At 45.6% G+C, this 21,475-nt stretch overlaps 1 protein-coding gene across 1 annotated transcript; it reads right to left on the bottom strand.

Annotated features, from left to right (window-relative positions):
* Positions 1–11,657: 11,657 nt before the first annotated feature.
* Positions 11,658–20,219, bottom strand: LOC119176765 (lupus La protein homolog). Its single transcript, XM_037428122.2, has 3 exons — positions 19,234–20,219; positions 12,401–12,463; positions 11,658–11,802 (listed from the first exon to the last, which is right to left on the bottom strand). The coding sequence occupies exons 1-3, from the start codon at positions 20,217–20,219 to the stop codon at positions 11,658–11,660; spliced, it is 1,194 nt and encodes a 397-aa protein (XP_037284019.2).
* Positions 20,220–21,475: the final 1,256 nt, after the last annotated feature.

Here is a 21,475-nt window from a genome sequence, read left to right as displayed (position 1 = left end):
TTCAAGAGTTCATGTAGACCAGATCGTGTAAAACAGGACACACATTTAACATAATAACATGGCTTAAAGCATAAAGCAGGTAATGGGGCCGAATATCAATTTTTATAGCAGCTGTTTTTTCTGCAATAGAAAGCTTACTGGTCTGAGCGTATAATCATGCAGTGAAAGAAAAGAATTTTCGGGGCTTGTTTCTTTTTGTTTGACATGGCTTTCATGAGTACAATTAATGGTAACACAGAAAGTGCTGGAAATATTTTAAGAATTTTCGGGTCTTTGACTGCTATGAAGTATCACACAACACAGGCTGCAAACAGGAGGTCAGCATAACAGCTTCATATGTTTGTGCATTGCAGTTTGCTGCAAAAGCATCCATTTCTTGTGCGTATGAAATGCACATATTTCGCACTGTTTGCCACGATGGCAGTGCTGCTTTTTGAGGGTTGACTTCTCTGCGTAGGCAGCACAGAATAATGTTGGCACAGGTAATATGGATATATGCTGTAATTTCGACCACTAATCTTTTTGCATGTTAAAGCATCAAACTATTTGCAGTAAACATACAGGCTGCATGACATACTGATCTTTAGGCTTTTTAAGTGCAATTTTAAAAGGAAATGCCACTCAAGTTGCAAAAAGAATGCAGTTCAATTCACGGATTTTGATTTCCACCTCCAATCACATATTCTGGCGACTTGTTAGTCTCTTTAATGAAGAAATCCTAATCAAAATGTTTAGCTGAATGGGTTCGTACTGATGTTGAATTTTGTGCATTGCTCATAAGTAGGACGATAGATTCTTGCCCTAACCTTCAGTACTGCCTGAAATCGATCAGGCAATATTTGCATATTTTAGTATCGTTGCACGATCAGTGTCAGCTTAAGCTATGCCATGAAAGTGGCCCACAGCGCCCAGCTAATGTTGTTTCCGTGTGCAACTGTAGTTGTGGTTGTGCTGAATGACCTTTCTTTATATACACTACATAACAAACTTGCTCCTTTAGAGTCAAGTGCATCTTCGGATCGATTGTAAATGTTTGCATATCCGAGGCCCTAAGTTTTATAAGAAATTCCTCAGTGTGCCACGAGGAAATGTGTGTTCTGCAAAAAATTGTATATCATTATATACAACTCTTAAAGCCTCGTCTACAGCTTTGTGCAAGTTGACCTTGAGCAAAAAACGAGGAGCGGCAGCAGCCCCCAGAAAAGAGCAAGCACCCTCCAAGCTCCCCAAGCTCTCTTCGACAGGAACAGCAAAGTCACTGTGTGGCATTGAAAACCATTGCAAGGAGTGACTTATCAGTACACTGTGCTGCTCTTTCATCGCCGAAGGAAGAAGTTGACCACTCCAGAGGAACTTCACGCTGTGTATTATGAGTGCTTTAGTGGTTTTGTTTTTGTCCAGCCAGCAGTCAAGAAACATTGTGTCAGATTCAGCCGGGATGGCTAGATGGAGTCGAGCAGGCATGTTTGGACATTTGTCTAGCCAAGTAGTGCCAATTTTCGCACTGGTCCTGTTGGAATTACTGCCACAAATGACAGAAACTTTGTCACCTCTGTAAATGTACAGATGTGTCGGGGAAGATTAGCTGCATTAGTTTTTTCTATAACTGAAGCTGTCACAGTCATTTGTCTGCGCTCATCCTAAGTACGGTGAATTTGTGCGTGCTTTCATCTTGAGGTGCGCGCTGCAAGTTTCGAGCTGCTTGCCGTTTTTCTCCCGACATTGCAATTTGTTGCTCTAGCATTCATTCCTTCTTCCTTGTAACGAAACAATGCACAATAAATGCTGAACTACCACTGCTAAGACAATATTCACTTTCGCGTTATGCCAATTCATAAATAGAGGAATCACCCACTTTTTTTAGATGCGGAGCATCCTATACTCGCGCCTTGTAGTGCGCCGTCCGCACCGCTTCTCGAACATTCGACAGCTGACGCGCGCGCATGCGCCGTCGCGCCGTCGCCCACTCTTCCACCATCTGTGCATCCCTTCCTCCTCTACACACCGCGCGCGCTTCACTCCTCCACCATCTGTGCACCCTTCCTCCTCTACACACCGCGTTCGACATCTACAATTCTCCTGATTCTCCAGTGGACGCGCATGTGGCGTCGCGCTTCGAGAACATTCAACAGCTGACAGTGCATGCGCCGTCGTGCTGTATAATATACTCAAGGTCGGCGCTCGCTCGCTCAGTTGCCGCTCGTCGGTTGGTTTGTACGGCGCGTCGACGTCCAAGGTCACGGTGAAATGAATTCCAACGAATCCACAAACACAATGATCGACGTCCCTTCGACCAGCGCCGCCCTTTCGCATACGTGTGTACGTGTTCACTCATTTAACACCCCCTCCTACAACCACGTTAACCAATTTAGCCATCGACCCAAGTAAGTCGCAATTTAACACCCCATTTCACAACCACGTTAACCAATTTAGCCATCGACCAAATAACACCCCGTTAACCAATTATATGGTCCGCATCCTCCTCAGTGTTGCCCCGAGGGAAGCTGCGGGCAATTTTTTTGTAGTAGCTGCCACCCACCAGCATTCGTGAAATATTGCCGCAGCCATTATTCGCCTGACTTTCCTACTGTTCTAAGAGAACACTTTGAAGAAACTTCTCGGGGGCATATGAATAAATAGAAGTATGTTTAGCAAACACCACACCTGGCATTGTCTTGACACGTGCGTGCATGGAATGTGTGCGAGTAACTACCGCTAGCAACAGTAGAGTATTGCGACAGTTTTCCTTTGTCGGTCATGTTCCTCGTTGAACTTGGGCGCCTTGCAGACAGTGGCAACGGTTGGAAAGGTGCGGGAAGACAAATGAATGTAGCGGTCCACTGTGTGCCAAAACTAGCGCGTGGTGTCGCACACGACATGGTGCATGCGCTTCCTTGCATGTTCGTGCGTTTGGAAATTGCTGCCAAGAAAGTCTCTTTTTTTATCACAAAGCGTAATCAAGACTGCCAACCTGCTCATATATCTCGTGTGCATCACACACACGTATGGTGTTTTAATCGGAGAATTACTTTATCTAATTCTATCGTACACTATTGCGAGGCAGGTAGAAAGCCAAACGCGTTTGAGGAAGGCTTCTGAGGTCACGCTGGTCGACACCATTTTCGGTTATCATGCACAATAAAGATAAATATGAATAAACGCTAACTCAACGCGCGTGATCAGGACCGACGCAATACACCCATAGAGCGAATCTCGAGGGTCTCTCCTACACCATCAGGAATCCTGTTTCAGCTCTGCGAAATATGACAAGGTAGTTTAGTATCTGATTAGGCGATATGTAGGCGAACTCATCTGAACTAAACTGAACTAAATAGCCAAACTGGAATACTACGTGCTTTCTTAGAAAATGAACACGGCTGTACCAGGGGCAGCATATGTGTCAGGCAAGGAAGCGCATCCGAGGTGCCAGTTTTTGTGATAAATTGTTAATTTATGTGCAGGCGGGTCTCTGATTACGTTGTGACTCTTGTTTATTCGTGTTTGCCGAGCTATGCGAGAAAGTGGCAAAGTGTTGAATACGTAGATTATGTAACCATGATAATATTCAGACGCACACTGTATGAATAGGCTATATATGTACATTTCTATTGCCTGGGATTCCATATTATTCCCTAAATCAAAGCATATGGGCACTTCTCTAATGAAATACGCCTGGCATGACTGGAAACCAAATCCATGTCCTTGAGCTTTGTAGCGCTCAGGCTTGGGCGCCAGGCAAAAATGCCGAGCGAAAGACCGTATTCGGTGAAGAGTTGCATGCTGGCTTCGTTACTGCACGAAGAAGCATTTATTGTAGTCTCGATTCAAGGAAATTATCACTCGTAGTTATTTCGAAGAAGAAAAACTCACCAAGAAAGGTCTAGTGGAACGTCCTGGGGAAAGTCCATGCAATGATGGATCCTTGGCATGTGTACCGCTTCTGCTCGGTGGAACGTTGGCCTTGAGAAGTTCGGGTGGCGCGCATCGCCGTTTCTCTCTTCGGCTGCGTCTCATGTTGCGACTGAGCAGTTGTGACAACTCTTACCACCAGTTTTTTTTTTATGATACTCTAACGCATGCGCATAATGGCGAAATAAAAAGGGGAGTGCCGTAGAGTTTCTTAATATACACTAGAGGAAACTCTGGCGCTAGTGTCTATGGGAGCTGCAACACACGGCGCTTCAGCGAGCATGGGAATGATGGGTAGTACGAAGACTAGGCAAATGTGTGTACTACCCATCCTTCCCATTGTCGCTGAACGATCACAGCGCCAAAGTGCCCTCTAGTTAATTTTGGGAAACTCTATGATCTCAAAGGCCCTATATAAATGAAGTGACGTCATAGTCGCCATGTTTTTTTATAAAACTTTATGGCTTGGCTTGGATTAACAGTTGCTGATGGGAAGGCAATATTGTACAGAGTCATCCAGTTGGTGATACGGCCCGAAAACGGATGGCTGAAGCTCGCGTCTAGCGAACTTTATTTCATCGGTTTCGTGAGCGAAATTATTTAATCGGACTTCTCCCGTTTTTTTTTTATCGCCTCGAACCTAGGGGTTCCTTCGGTAAGTTTGCTTCCGAACATCTTTACCTAAACCAATCGGAACGGACTCTTCAGCTTCGAGACTCTTGAGTGGGTATCAAGTTTCACAATGGTAGCCGATTACCTATTTTCAAACTGATATAAGGAAGAAAATTAGGTCTGTTGAAGCTTTTACTGTGCCTGTGCGTTCACTGCTTTACGGTTTTCACATTAAAGTTTGATTCAACGTGCACTCTCCTTGCATTCCCGTACTTTTGCTGTGTCTATGTTGATGTTATGGTTCAGCGCTTGGCTTGTTGACTGTTACCTTGCGCCGGTGTCAAAGAACAATTTACAGAAATCACCATTTACACGCAGGTGCTCCGAAATGCCTTACGAGGGCAGGAAGACGAGTATTTTCTACTCCTTGACCAACTACCTGAGTCCGCTCGAACGAAAGCGCCTGCGAGCCATAAAGAACGAACCGAAAGCGACGGAAGTTACTGTCAATCGGGCTTCCAACAAGCGCTCCATGAAGGAGACAACTCCAAAATGTCACGACAGTGCAGGTAAAAAAACGCAGCCGTCCAGCAAGTGAAAGCGGAGCGTTTCGGATTCCACGAGGACTGCCACGGCGGAGCCATCCCCGCGACAACGACCTGCCTTGACCCGCAAGGCTTCTTCGGCGGCTTCCGAGAAGAAAGCAGTGGTTATACCACTGTCTCAGAGTAAGCGGGCTGTCCTGGTACCAGCGGCTTCTTCGGAGAGTTCCGAGCCACCCGCGAAGAAAGTCCGCAAGTTTTTCTCCCCCGGACAGTGCGCGCCGGTGAACACAGCCGTCAGCAGTTCGATGGCAGTGGCCACGGTCGTCTCGTGGAACAAAAAGTTTACGCTGAAGTTTGAGCCGATCGTCGCACCGCTGAAGGAACCGTCGACCTCAACTTCGCTCAAGCCTGCTAAAAAGGAATTGCTCATGACTGCCGTTCAGACCACCCAAATCAACAGCAGTAATGGACACGTCCGTAAAGAGCGTCGCCGTCGCTTTCCCTGAGCCGGAGTTAGTTGAAACACCAGGTAAACATACAACATATTGTGGCGAGTCACAGAAAAATGTAAATGAAGTAGCGAATAGGACAGCAAGAAAAGAACTAGCTATGACAGTGCCTTTCAGACGACCCCAGACGACCATTGCCACCACTTCGAGGGGTGACCTTACTGTGCAACAAGTACCACGCAAAATACCTGAGGAAACAAGGCGCGTAAATGTGGAGATGGGTGAGAAAAACATGCTGAAAGGATAGGTGTACCTCAAGCCGCTTGAACAAGCAAGACCCAAAAGCAGGATGGAGATAGGAGACGCAGAACAGGCCAAAACTACAGCTGAAAGTAGAGATGCGCGTACAAGCACCCATGGAGCAAAGGTGAACATCTTGGAAGAGATGGGGCACGAGTCTTCTGGTGTGTGTGAGCCGTGCGGCAGAGTTAATGACGACGCTGAGATTCATGAGGATCACTATTTCGTAAACAAAGGTGGCTTCCCATCTTTCGCAACTGAGCATGAATTTTCCATTAGAGAGAACGTTCTGTTAGCCTAGAGACTGAAGCAGAGCAAAGCAATGCTGCTGTCGCTACCCCAATTCTAGGCAGTAGCGCACGCAGTTTCATGCTCCCAGACCGTCACGGCAGTGCAAACTGTTCCCTTCCCCTGGGAAAATTGCGAACAGATGCACAGGATACGGCAGCTGGCAGGGATTTCGGAGAGCGTTCCTTGCCCCTGAAAGCATTATGCACAAATACGCTGGACAGTGCAAAAGGCACAGAGTTGTCCAAAAAAAGCAAGTACACTTCCGCCTCCAAAAAAATCCGGCTGCCCGAATAGACAGCCTCTCTATCCTGTCCTCTCGACACCAACCTCAAACCGCAAGAAAATCGCTGAGCGGCCTCAAATACCCACCTCGCCAATCGAGATGCCGAGAAAACGGTTCATGCTGAAATCGTCAGATGCGACATAGCTCATAATCAGCGCCCGACAAAGGAAGTTTGGGCACACTTCCTGTGGCACGTGTGCTATGGTGTACACGATCGGAAACGTCGAAGACGAAAAGCTGCATGCCCAGCACCACCGGTTCTACCTGTCCATTATGAAGTTCCCTGTGAGTACTCATATTTGCATCAGTGTTGTCAGCTTGTCTTCTGTCTACTGCAGGATGAACTTGTCCCAATGATTTCCAGTTTACCTCATCCCGTGCTAGCTGATTTGATCCAATGCCTGCAAATTTCTTAATTTTGTCCCTCTGCCTAACCCACAGCTGTGCATGCATTCAATCAGCTGAACATTGCACAGCTTTGCACTGCGTCACGCATGAGCAATTGCAAAGGCAGAGCACAACCAGAACATGCGGGCGCAAATTATCAACTGTTAATCTCTTGGTTGAGCAGACGAAGGTCTTCTTTCACACGCTAAAACAACAAAAGAGAGAAATAGTTGCGACCTATAGCACGGCATTGGGAGAATTCGTGCATGTGTAAGGATTCCAGTTTCGTTGTCAAACGAAGAAAAATTGATTTCGGAAGTGATACGTTCTAGCCCTTGCACTAACGAGCGACGTCAAGAATGCTGCGCAACATTGTTACACGCATCTTACGTGACAGTTTCACTACTCTTGCTTATTTTATGGCCTTTTATGCTAACACTTTCCCCATTTTCTCGTTCCTTTCTTGATGCAAGCTTAGGTGGTGCCTCACTTTAGACCAACAGTTGATAGTATCTCCTGTGTGCCACCCATGCAGTGCGAAACCCCCGCAACCTATGTTGAACTTATACCGAAAAAGTGCTTTATCGTTCAATCAGCTGCAAAAAATTATCGTCTGTGGGATCTGCGATTACGCTGAATTAATTCACTGCTTCTTGTTTTTCTGTGACGTCTTTACAGGTCTGCTTTCTATTTCCATGCTTTTGTTTTTCATTTCCATTCTACCAACGTCTCTTTGTTTATAATGGCGATGCTCTATTTTTTTATCGTTACATTTTCGGCACGAAAAGGTTAGAGTTAAACCACAGGCAGACAAATGCGACGCGGATGTTCAAACTCCAGAGGAAGAAACTCTTGCTGAAACCAAGCGTTCCCACCTCTCACATATCTACAAGCACGTCATCATTGACGTAGGCCTTCAATCGCTTCCCGGTCTTGACTGAAACAATGAGGCCGCCCTCATTGTTTCAGTTCTCCAGTATTCTCTCGTACATCGTTAAAGTCTTTGGCCCAACGCCTCATAGCGATTTTGTTGGGGGCAACCGTTGCAGTCTTCATTCTTTAGTGGACCAGCAGCAAGTCGTGGGACTTGCTCAAATTCTGTGGCAAATATTCATGACGATGATAGCTTTCTCTGACTATTTGTTGTAGCTCAAGCTTTAACAGCCATTGAAACTTGGCCATGTGCTCGCTTACGCAGGGCTGGAAGAACCAGTGCGAGGTTGGCATCTACCCAGACGGCAAGGTCATCATGGTGTCGCCAAACGACCCCAGGTGCATGCTCAACAAGATGAACGAGATACAGCGGGTGGTGGACAGGTGAGCACATGGCTGCCTCTTAGAATTTCGACATTTTGCCTCTTAGAACTTTGACATGCAGTGACGGTATTCGGAGACTGTGCCTTTTGCAGATATTGCCACAATATTGCTGTTGGTGTGTGCCGACTGGCTGGTCGAGGAAAGTGGCCAAGCAGTCAATTCAGTCATTGAAGTCGATAGATTATGTCACATGCAAAGCAGCATTGTTGCCAATAGTTATTGTCTGAGGACATGGACCCAAGTCAAAAAAATCCTTACTACTGACATCTGAAGATTGGAGCCCTCTGTGTTAACCAGTTGTACCAATTCGAGACCATAACAAAGTTGTAAGATTAGTAGATAATATTTTATGGTAGCGTGCCTAGTGCACCTTTTGCTGTTCATTGCATTTACCTTTGGTAACATCTAATAATTAGAGAATTCCAAGATGAGAAAGCACTGCTCCTTTGTATATGTAGAAGTGGCCGACTTCCTCTGCAGTATGCGTTAGACCGGAGCATGTAATTTATTAAATTAATAAATTGAGCCAACTTTGTTGCAGACTATGTCGTATTGCAGTACTAAGGTTCACTATACTGGGGTAGTGATTTGCACTTGTAACGTGCGTATTTTCAAGCCTTACACATTGATTTGTGGAGCAATTAAGCATCAGGTACACACAAAAAGATGTTTCTGTCTTCTTTTTTTGTCCTGTGTAATTAAACATTAAAATTCTAGCAGTACTTGTTTGAGCAGTGGTTAGAACATTATTGAGAACTCTGGTAAAACTTCTTGGCCTGGCCACAAATTTTTGCCAGTATTCTTTATATGAATTTTACCCAGGTGCGACATAGGTCTGGGACTAAGCCACACTCTGATGAGAAGGTCCGAAGAAACTGTCCCCTTACCGTCACACTATCTTGCTGAATGGCCCACACTTGATGTTAGAGCTGCGCAATGCAGCTGTCTGTCGTGCTCTAGTTTCAACTGTGGAGACTGCACTTTCTTTGCCTATAATTCCCCGAGAATGCGCCTTAGAGATCCACAAGTTCAGACGAGTTCAGACCCACAGTATGCAGTTCTCGTTTGAATGGATTTCTCGGATATATTTTCCTGGAACAAACGGGGTCGGATGAAATGTCTGGGTTAGTAACTGCCTCCAACCCATCACTTCGGTCCTGTCGGGTTTGGTGGTGAATTAACACGCCTGGACTTTTTATAATATTTCGCAACGTCCATCTCACCATACCGAGTGACCACTTTAATTAAGTAGCGCGTTCTGCTACATCGAACAACCGTCAGCAATGTAATGAGCTGCGGCCACGATGCCTCTCTGTGCTATTTTCGATTGCCTAGACGTAGTACCAGTTCGTGTCACTAAGTTCTCTGCCATAAGCAACTTCGATTCCCTTCCCTCCCCTAACAACCATTCTGTAGTCAATGTGTCCTCGTTTGCTTGATTTTCAATGACATTTTTCATGCATGACTAGCCAGCCGCAGTGGTATGCTAGCAGCTACAGTTTTTAGCTGCTGACCTGAAAGTCGTGGGTGGGGCGTGATCGCATCCACGGTGGTCACATTTCGATAGGGGTAAAATGCAAAAGGCCTACGCAATGTGCAATGTTGGTGCACGCTAAAGAAACAACGCGCGATAGTCAAAATTTTCAGAACTCACCACTACGGCATGCCTCATAACCATATTTTGGTTTTGGATATATTTATTATCTTGTAAAACTATGAATATTATTAAACTGTATTAAATGCACAGCAGCGCTTAGGCATCACTGTAATACTTTGCACGCTTACATGCTTCCGAATTGTTTCACGCACAATTAGGTCATGCCAGCACACTCTGTCGTCCTTGTATTCTTCGCACAGGGCTATAGGGTAATCCCCAGTGATGTACTGTGGCAGTTACGGTGTAACAACCTCACGGTGCAATATAGTGGGTTCGATGCCTGGCCTCCGCGGTATCTTCAGAGAGGCATGAAGCACAGAAAAGTTTACTGCGTGCAGGGACAGACATATTTCGCTTAATCTGTTAGAAAAAATTTACTATATTGCACTTACTAATGCTGTTTCTTGCTCAAGTTTTATGGGAAGACAACACATGATAGTCCTCATCATTTTATTATTATAATGTCTAACTGTTCTTTCTCGTCCTTTTTGGGTGCTGTTTAGTGATCTACATGTATTTAGTAATCAAACATTTATTACGAAGCTCGGGAGAAAGTGGGGGCCTGAAGTGATGCGAAGTAGTTAAAGGGACCGATGAGCACTTTTTGTGGTGCCTGTTTTCTTCAGCGAAACGGAAAGCTTACCAGTCAGAGTGTCTAATGACAGAATGGTAACGTGAAAAACACTGCGATACGTTTGTAATAAGAACTTTTTTTTATCTGCGGCGAATATGAAGTTGTCCTTACCTGTGACAACGATGTTCCAAATAGTGAGTGAGGGAGCAGTTTGTGTTCGAGTGCGGTAATTTACTGCGCGTCCAGGCACTCTATTCCGCTGGTGGCTGCCCAGGCAGCGCCGCTTCTCATTGTGCAGCTCCTTCTTAGCTTGTAAGCAGCACAGAATTGAGCGAGGCTGGACAAGAATATACATACTCTAATTTTGAAAGCTAATTATGGTGCGCGCGAGGGCGTCTGACTACAGGACTTAATGCACCAAAATAATCGACACCATAATCAAGCTTCGAGGCTCTCCACTAGGTTGTGCAACATACCAGTTTTAGTTACCTTAAAACACAATTCAAAAGTAGAAATTCTTAGTTCCCGAAAAAAAAATGCTTCAATCTGTGACTATAATTCACGGTCTTTTCATCGCCATTAGTATATAATCGCACGTTCCGGCCAGTTGTCGGTCCCTTTAAACAAGGAATGTCTCCATAGCCCAATATTTCAAATGTTGTTGCGGTTACAGTGCGTGGTTACTGATTGGAAGGTCGCGGGTTTGATCCTGGCCATGGCAGTCGTATTTCAGTAGATTGATTGATTGATATGTGGGGTTTAACGCCCCAAAACCACCATATGATTATGAGAGACGCCGTAGGGGAGGGCTCCGGAAATTTAGACCACCTGGGGTTAACGTGCACCCAAATCTGAGCACACGGACCTACAAAATTTCCGCCTCCATGAGAAATGCAGCCGTCGCAGCCAGGATTTGATCCCGCAACCTGCGGGTCAACAGCCGAGTACTTTAGCCACTAGACCACCGCGGTGGGGCACTCGCATTTTAGTAGAGGCGAAATGGTAGAGGTCCGTGTATTGTGCGATGTCTGTGCACGTTCAAGGACCCCGAGTATTCATACTGAACATGGGTACCCTTGACAAGCTTGTCATCAGACATTTGACATCATCCGTCGAATGGCTTTTCGTGCAGCACTGGCTAATGTTGACTCGTGCGGCACTAGATACAACACGGACGACAAGAAGCTCACAGACAGCACTTGTGCTCGTGCCATACAATTCGATTCAAAATAAGTTAAGACTAACGCTGCTAGTTTTGTTATTCCTAATTGCACTTGTATTTTAATGAATCCTGCTGTTTTAATATATTCGTCGGAGTGCTTGTCACAGCGAGTCAGGTTGTACAGCTGTCCACTGATGTCACAGTTTGCTCTGCCCGCACTTCTTTTTCAGGATGAACTTCTCCTTTGGCTGCCCGCTCGACTCTCGCAAGATCGCCTTTTCTGGTCCCACGCTCACGGGCCACGAGCTGGCCGCGGCTTACATGCGGAATGACAGATTCCTTGTGTTTGGCCCCTGACGTTCGTCTCTCTGCCTCCCAACTCTCAAAGTTCGAATTTTCTATGCCATTCACAAAGTTCTTAAACCACAGCGCCTCAAAGAAACCAGATTTTTATTTTACCATGAAGCCATCTAACCATGAAGTTGTTACCCCAAATAATTCTGTGGTTTAGAAGCGTTGCTTGCAAGTTATTTGTGGCAACTCTCTCACACGAGGTGATAATATTATCAGCAGTTCGAGCTACACATAGCACAGCAGAAAACTTTAGCCTCTTCGTGGCTTGCACGCATTGTCAACAGTGGTGATGATTGACATGCCGCTGTGAAGCAGATTATAGCTATCAATTTGTCTAGTCACTTGTTAAGGGGTCCGATAACACCATCACCCTAACATCCACTATGATGGAGCCAACGAGTTGACAGAAAACAGCAAAACGGTTCACACACCACCGCACCCACCAATTTACATTATACAGCACCTAGTTTGCACCTCGGTGTCAAAGAATGCTATCGTATTGACACTTGGATGGAGTTGCCAGGTAACGTAAAAATTTGTCACTTGCAAGACATACTCACCTATGTGCATTGGCCCCCATTGTTTGCATTTCAGTGTCAAATAACACCATCACATTGACAATGCTGTGACAAGAGTTAATGAGTAGGCATACAAAATGTCCTGCGGTTCCCAAGCGGGACAGGTCTCCCAACGTGCATTGCACCTGTGCGCAGGATGCTGTTTAATTTTTGTTGTAGCCAGCTGATTGTGCTTAAGACATTGCATCTAACTGCAAACAATGGTTTAGTTCATACAGTGCACAAGAGATGTTTAGCATATGTTGTCACCGTGCAAAGTTGATGATCACTTACTAACGGAAGCACTTAACAGTTTCGAGTGCGACTTGTTTACGGCTTCTAGTTCTACAGCAGCGTGACAGAGTTGACAAGTGGTCACAAAATGTGTCACAATTTACTCACTACTGTACAATGTAGTGTGCTGTTAACGAGAACACCTGAACATTAGTAAAAGTGAGATGAAAAGAGCATTGTTTTTGCTGAAAGGGAGAAAACACATTACATTTATGCGCAGAGCACTCTTACAAAGTCCTTTTGTCATATCTTTGCGACAGTAAGTGATTGATTGCTAGCCACTCCTTCATTTTTTAACAAGAGGCCACACTGTACATTGTGTCATTGAACAAAGTGTACCTCGTACTGCAAAGTTATGTTGTTGTTATTGCCTTGGCCAGTTAGGTATCACAAAGGCACACTTTCCACTGCAAGTGGTATTTTTAATGATCACAGCAGATGATCCTGTGAAATTGTTTTGTTGCCAGGACGTTGACACTCTCTATACTTTTGTACAGCAATGGCTCTGCGTTTTTCTCTTTATGTACCGACTGACTGCAGAAGCCGGCGGAATAATTTCGGCTTTGTGCTCTGAACAAATAAAAATACCGTATTTATAAAGCACTCAAACTGGCCTTGTCTCTTTCTTGAAAATGAGAGAGCTGGATTCTGTGAAGTCGACTGCCCGGTTTTTTTTCTCCCAGGTAAACTTTATGTACCGACTGACTGCAGAAGCCAGCGGAATAATTTTTGCTTTGTGCTCTGAACAAATAAAAATACAGCATTTATAAAGCACTTGAACTGGCCTTGTCTCTTTCTTGAAAATGAGAGAGCTGGATTCTGTGAAGTCGACCGCCCGTTTTTCTTTTTTTCTCCCAGGTAAACAGTTCAGTGAGGCTGCAACGTATATACTCAAACCTAGATATAACAAAACATTATTTGTAACAAAATAAGAGAACAGTACTCTTGCAGTAAATATATAGTTTAAGATACACTTCCATAATGAATTCTCAGTTATAATGAACTTATTTCGTGTAAGGTGCAACTTCATTATAATGAGCTTTGAGTGTAATGTCGATTAAAGCACTTCTTTGGTACTATACACTGTTGCTGCAAATGCACTTTCACAATGGCAAACACGAACAGAAAGCATGGCATTTGGAACAGTCTATACTTGGACAAACTCTGACAAGCCTCGACTGTCTTTAGGACAATCCGTGCTTTCAGTTGGCGTCTCGGTAGCGCTAGAATCTTGCTCATGTCGCCGCTATCACACTGTGTGCATTCTGAATGTCGCGCATGACTGACATGTGAGCAGTATGCGTGGTGGAAAAGCACCAGCCTAGGCAAGATTCTAGTGCTACGGCAAAGCTGGCTAGAGGCACAGATTTGCCTGGCAACAGTCAAGGCGTTTTGGAGTTTGACTGTGCCAAAGCCGCCCTTTCTGGTGTTCATGCTTCTTTCCACCACGACAGTAAACTACCAGTCGTTCAGAACTCTACTAAATCTTACTTTCTAGGACTGGCAGAGACAAGCAACTTCCCTTGAACTGACGGGCTGCATTTCGGGAGGCCGGTGATCTTCCTGGGGCATGCAAATCACACAACGTGACACGGCTCACACTCAAAGTGCTGAGAAAGCACTGCAAGTGACTTTGGATCTCTACAGAGCATTCCAGAACAAAGTTTGCAAGTCAAATTGAATCAGCCTGACGATCAAACCTATCAATATGCAGTTGAACTCCTTTACAAGAGACATGAACCTGGCAGCTGGTGTTCTTTATATGAGGATGTCTCTTATAAGCAGAGTACCACATACGCATTTTCCTATCAATTCCTCAAAGAATGTGACAGCGTTAAAGAGCTTGTTTTGCAGAAATGTCAGTGCCAGTGGCGTCGTCTATGGTTGTGAGCAAAGAATCATCTTGTGCATGACCGAAAATTGAGAAAGATGCAAATAAAATGATAAAAATTTGGGGCCTTAGTGAGGATCCAACTCGGGTTATTTGGCTTGCTAGCGGGTGTTCTACCACAGAGCCACAAGTCTGCTTCTCAATACAGTGAAATTAGCTTCCTCTGCTTGGCAATGCAGTTAAAGTAACTTGCATGCTTTACAAAAGCATGCATCCTATGTACATGTATTACAATGCAACATGTAATATCGCAGTAATGTGGTACAGGCATACATTGCGATCGGGCGTCGGAACATGTGATGTGACGACTACATGGTTCAAAGCTGGCCACCCACTAGAAAAGGCACACACGTTACTGTGCCTTGGGTGCATAGCAAGCTCAAAAATATTTCACGCGCACAAATGCCTGTGGTTTAAAGCATGCTATCTATTACACAGAATGCAGCCACATGCGAAAGCTTCACTGATACAAGCCCTTTTGAAGTTGGTACACAGTAGGGACAGGATATTGCTATCGAATTCAACTCTTCACGACGTAGCTTAAGAATCCCCCAATTTTTATTTATGCCGGCACAGTGGCGTCTTGTACCCAATAGTCTGTTACTCAGTGTCTCTTATAAAGGGGCTCGACTGTAACCTCAAAGTGTTTCTAAATGTGTAATCAAGCACCAATGAGAGCGAAAAAATACTTTCCCTTCCAACTGAAAACAATGGTGTTAACGTATGAACGGTATGTGCAGATTTAAAACACGACAATTTAGAGCAAAGTATCGCAGGTACCTTCATTACCACCTTCTTTAGTTCGAGTCACATCGCCATAATTTTGTTTTCGGTGTGTTAGGTTAGAGCCAACATTATGTTTCAGGAGCAGCTTCGTCACGACACAGTGTAGTTATCTTCAGAAATGGCACACACCAGTCGTCATTCTAAATTATTTTAAGTCACGTTTGAATCCGTAAGTACCGTTCAGCACACAGTGAATAAGCACATTCACTGTGCTCATTCACTGAAGGCAATTACTTGAGTAATTGTCTTTAATAATTGCGTTCAAGGTGTGGCCCCACAGAGCAACAACTGCATGCTCGACACAGAGGTGGCCGTGGCTGTACAGGGGAACCTCATTATAACGAACACTGATGCAGCCAATGACCAGGCATAGCAAACTAGGTATGAACTTTTGCTAGGCTTCAGTTAAGGGATGGTTGTTTTTATATTGAAACCAAAAACACTATAAGCATCTGATATTCGTTGTAAAATAGAAATATTTGTTTCTTCCGAGGTTCAGAACTCGTAGCATGAAAAGCGGAATATTGAAAAACAAGTCACAATCAATTCTGTCTGGATTGTAGTAGCATTAAAACTATGGTTTGAAATTTGGTTAAAGGTGCTGTGTAAATTTTGGCGGAAATAAGCAGTGCATATGCCGTATAGATAGCCAGGACACCGAGAAGCTATACTGTTTCATACATCATGTGCGACGCTGTTGAAGCAAGCGAGATTTCTTGCAATCGATGCGTTTGCATCGAAAAATATTTCAATGTCTCTCACTCAGGCGATCTGCACTGATGATGTCGACCATACAATGTCGTCAGTGCTCCCGCTACCACGTTCGCACGGTTGAGCCATGCCTATTAAAACTACTGCTTTTTTGTGGATACGGCTGTACAACCGGCCCTTCCACCTATAGGTTTCTCACCGCCAAGAACAATTTCTTTTTCGTTATTATGGCGAGAATTAAAAAATATTTCATGGCTCACAAACAAAAATGCCATTGAAAGTCTTACTATGTGGCTTTGCAGTTCAGTTTCCACGTGACGTCACATGCAGGCTCTCTACTCTGGATACGTCACGGTAATACTTTCAGTGTCATTGAAAAGGAAGACACCACAGGGTCGTTCAACATTATTTTGTGCTCTCCCTGCTTTCTTCTGTTCAACAGCTGCGCCAAGGAGGAGCACAAAGAAACGGGAGGGTGCACCGGCACTAAAATCAGATGTCACGCGAGTGACGAAGTCATTCGCGGAGTTGCACGTTTTGCTGGCCGAACTCCTTGCATAGCTTCCACAGCATTGCACGTGATGTACGAAATGGTGAGTACTCAGGGAAACTCGAGACAGAAACTGCCGATGTACAAAGGCCCACCTCAGCTGTGTAATGCCTAGATAGATGCCTAGACCGATGCCTAGATGGATGCAAAGGCATCCATCTAGGCATCTACGTCTCAGTGCTCTGCATGTGGTCTAGATAACTTGTATTATACCAAAGTTGGTGTAGCAGGGCATCACTGCTTGACAAACACGATTCACTGGTCATGACGGGAATAATGCTTAATGTGTGCCGTATGCATCATGAAACCATTTCCCTCCGTAACACGTGGCACATATCCCGGGTGCATAACACAGTTCCTGTTAATCAAGTACGCGTCACACAAGATTTACAGTATGAACCCAGTAACCGCGAACGTACGCATTAGAAATTCCGCCAAATCCCAGCTATTGCAAGAACCAATATTATGACTAACAATGACAAAACACAGAAATGCCTGGCTCTAACGTTACATTAAAGGCATTTTCAATGTGGCCAGGGGATTACAAGACCTCATTGCCACGTCCAGAACAGGTGGCATAGGGCATCTTTTTCTCTGACAGGCATTTACAGTTTCAAACAGCTGTACTATACTTCACTACACGAATACCCTTCGTAGCCGCAAACACGAACTGATCCAATAAGTGCTGTTCAGCGGCTGGCACTCACTGGACACGGTGATGATGACCCTGTTCAAGAACTGTCAAGAGTGTTTCACACATGGACACGAGTTTGTGAAACATGCATGCATTCTCCGTCATAACAGACAAGTACTGCATATCTGCTCAACACTTCTGGTGTTGGTATCAATCATGTTGCTGTAAGCGTTGTTATGCAACTGTGAACTGGTTATAAAACACACATGTGACACTTGAAGATATGTGTTTGTATAACATTCGTCCACATCTCTAGCGTCATTTTGTGTTCTGTCCGATAAAATATTATGCTTGTCACCTACGTGCAACACAGACTCTCGCGGCTTGACAGATCTGCCAATTTTTTTATGCAATAGCGTAGAAGTGCTTGCTTCACAGAAATTCTGGCTTGGCATCGTTGGATGTGAGCAAAAAGTGATCTTATCTGTGACCATATGATCAAGGAAGACACAAATTAAAAAAAATTAAAATTTTTTGGTACGAGTGAGAATTAAACTCGTGCCTTTTGCATGACAAGCAGGTTAGAAGCTTTACAGTGAAAACCGTTATGACATTACAACAAGGCTTGTGCGTACTGTAGTTGTCCCCTGCACCAAATCTGTAACCACTGTCATGCAAAGGAAAAAAAATTAAACGCCAAATACACAATGGGATTCAAACCCGGGTCTCCTGCGTGCCAGCCCAGTGTTCTACCACAGAGCCACGCCAGTGCAAACTGACCTTGGGCAGGTTTGATGTCTGGAAAGAGATTTTGTTAATGAGTAATAATGCATTTTAGAACAGTAAAGGAACAAGGTGTCACACAACGCGAATGCTTCACCCCATTACAAAAGCTTCGTTTTGTGATAACTCACAGCACAAGAAGGACAAAGACTCTTGCGCTGTGAGTTATCGAAAAATGAACTATTATCAAGTAGAGTAGCCCAGATTTTTCTTCTTGTTCTTCACCTATTAACTGTGGCGCTTACCTACTTCAGGCGTAATTCTTGATTGTTGTCAGCCACAGCATAAAATTATGGCACAATATTCCTGGCAAGTATGTAGCTGGTACCACACATCTTCGAAGAATGATATTGAATGACTCCTTACTTCACAAAAATTACGATTTAAGGTGTATGGGGTACCCAGCAAGTGTGCTCGTAGAAATCACCCAAGAGCATCAAACAAAGGCTCTAAAAGACCGATCTTCGAGCTTGCGTCGTGAGAGTGCTGTGCGTTCCGCGCAGGCCTAGAGGTCTTATTCTATAGGTGCAAAGCTGACAAACACAACTTCTAAAGCCTGCTCATAGGAACTGCAAGCAAATGCCCTGAGAGAACATTTAATGCAACGAATACAAGGCAAAGTTTGCTGCAAATAGCAGTTTTCAATAAAACCAGGCATCATGGAAATGCCATGCTGTAATTGCGCATCCAGTGTGCCCAGTGTTCCACGACCAGTCGTGAAATGGCTAAAGGAAGACTCCGAGCCGCATGCGCAAAGTGCTTTCGCAAAATGCACGACACGGGCGTCGTCACACAGAGGGAAGAAACAGACCATGGGATGGCGTACGAAATGTACATTTAATGCAAATGAAAGCATTACAAGGTTACAACTGCCAACCATTCTTAACATATAGTACAAATGATAAATGAAGTGAAAAACATTGTCCACAGAACAGTTGCAGGTCCCAATTGGTAAACCCACCGTGCAGACACCCTCTTGCTTATCCGGCAGCAGTTACACTGTCATCAGTCTTGGACTGCTTGGCTTTGCTATCCCCACCCTTATCTGCTTCGGTGGTTCTCTACTTGCCCCTTTCCTGCCTCCTACCACCCTGTCCACGACCCCTTGGCTGCTGCTTGTTGCCCCGTTGAACATTCTTGAGTCGGTTCTTCTGATCTTGCTTTGCTGCAGTCAGCCTCTTCCTGACTAGACTTCGTCGTCGCCTTCAACAGCCTCCACTGTCACCTCGTTGTTGTTGATCTTGAGGGGCTCTTCCTGGGCTCCCAGTTTGGCGCGGACTGCTTGCGCCGAGCCTTCGTCCGCGAAACGCAGCATGGCTTCGGGCTGCCCTCTGGTGTAGTCGACGAACGCGACCTTGGCGTACGGCGCGAAGGCTTCCTTGAGGTTCTCCCAGGTAGTCTGTTCGCCGAGCCCCTTGACGCGCAGGATGCAGCCGAGCACGATATCGGGGGCCTCACCGTTCTCGGCGGCGGCAGCGTCTCCACCTCCTCCTCCGTCTCTAGCTCCTCCTTCAGCCGAGGCTTCCTCGGTGGCGGCTTTCTTCTTAGCCTTCTCCTCCGACCTGGCCTGGTGTTCCTGCTTCTTGCGCGCCATGTACTCAGTCTTGGGGGAGCGCATCAGTTCGAGCTCGTTGTACTTGACGTCCTCCTGGGCGAGGAACGCGTCGGCCTCTTCCTTCGTGGCGAAGGTGGCGAACACGGAACCCTTGAAGATGCGAGTCTCCGGGTAGCGTCTCATGAAGACGTTGATACACTTGCCGAAGCGTCCGAAGAACTCCAGCAGGTCGTCTAAGGTGGCCGTTGACGGGAAGCCCTTCGCGTAGACGCTCAGCTCGTTCAGTTTCTGCTGCTTTTCCTTGTTTCTCTCCGGCGCGGGCTTGGCAGGACTGCGACGGATCTTGGTGCCGTCATCGCTAACCTCCAACAGCTGGCTGGTTGACTTTAGAAGCGCTGTTGCTACGACGTCCGACTCGGTCGTGAGGCTTTTGAGCCTGTTGAAAGTCAGCAGTGTATCTATGGTAACCCAGCCGTCGTCTTCCTTCAGCTTTTCCTGCAGGAACTTGTCGCGGGGCAGGTTGAAATCGCCGAAATAGTATTCAACCTGAGTGATGATTTTGGTCTCCAGCGCCGAAACACCGTCGACGGACACGTTTTCGACGTCCGCATTCGTCATTGTCGGTGCGTTTCGCGGTGGTAAAATAGTCTACGTGTCAAAAGCACCTCTCGGCGTCGGAGGCAACGTTTCTAGAACTAGGTAAGTTGCAAAACTGACCGGTGTTGCGTGGCGCCGCCGCTGCCAGCGACAAATGTGGTGCTGCTGTCGCATCCGGATTCACTCATTGCATGCTCGCTCGTGTCATTCCCGTAACCTCCATCGCCTGTTGATGTTGCATTGCGTCGATATCTGTGGAGGCTTCTTTCTGCGTGAACAGTTTGGTGCTTCAGCGTGCCCTGTTCTGCTTTGTTCTGCGTGTTTTCATCATGCCTAGATGTTGCGTTCCCGGCTGTAGAGTAGCTACAGGAAATGAGACACCACCGCATTTCTTTTGTGCCCACGTGTACCTGAGCAGCGAGAGGTATGGGACCACGCTATTCCTCGTGTAGATAAGAAACTACCCAGCAACTCACGTGTGTGTGATATGCACTTTTATGAGAAGGACGCCCTGAAGACTTTTACTAACGTCATATGGTAAGAAGGTACAAATCGTCAGAGGAAAGTGGGACCTCGTTGAAGGATGCATTCCACGAATATTCCCGAATTTACCCACTTACCACAAATTTGCCCGCTTACCTTTGTCGCGCGGCCCGCGACAAGGAAGCGAAAGCTGCCCGATAGGAGTGGGGCATTTTCCAGAATATCATCGGCGAAAAAGAATGGACTATCTCCGAGCACTGAGCTCGAAGACAGTGTAATAAGTCCCGACATGGCGTCAACTAGTGGCGTCATTTCGCTTCAAGACATAGAAAACGTTTGTTTGCATGCTGGTGGAAATTTATTGAGAATGGCGAGACAAGTCGTCTTGTGGTGTTTCTAGTGCTCAAAAAAGCGCCATTTGTGGAGAAATGTGTTGTCATCGCAGAAGACATGACAGTGACCATTAGCAGCCGTCACCATCGCTTGGCCAAGTCGCCTGACAATGTAGATACCATCACCCAATCGTCCGAACTTCTGGAGGACAGAAAAGTTGAAAGTGTGTTCATGTTGTCTCAGTGCGTCAGCAGGCAGACTCGTGAGTGATGACTACGAAGTGCTCACCGATACCCCAAAGTGCGGTCTCTGCTCGAAGCTTTGGCTGCAGCTGTGTTAAAAGGTTTCATTAGAGGAACTCCAGAAGAAGCAGAGAGAAGACATGCTCAAGATAATGGCCACACGCGTAGCTTTTCGACTGTCTAAGTTGCTAAGAAATGTGACTGACATGAAAAAAAAGA

Source organism: Rhipicephalus microplus, chromosome X, assembly GCF_043290135.1.
Source record: "Rhipicephalus microplus isolate Deutch F79 chromosome X, USDA_Rmic, whole genome shotgun sequence".
NCBI lineage: Eukaryota > Metazoa > Arthropoda > Arachnida > Ixodida > Ixodidae > Rhipicephalus > Rhipicephalus microplus.
Note: the sequence above shows the minus strand (reverse complement) of the source record. Positions and strands in the feature narration are given on the sequence as shown.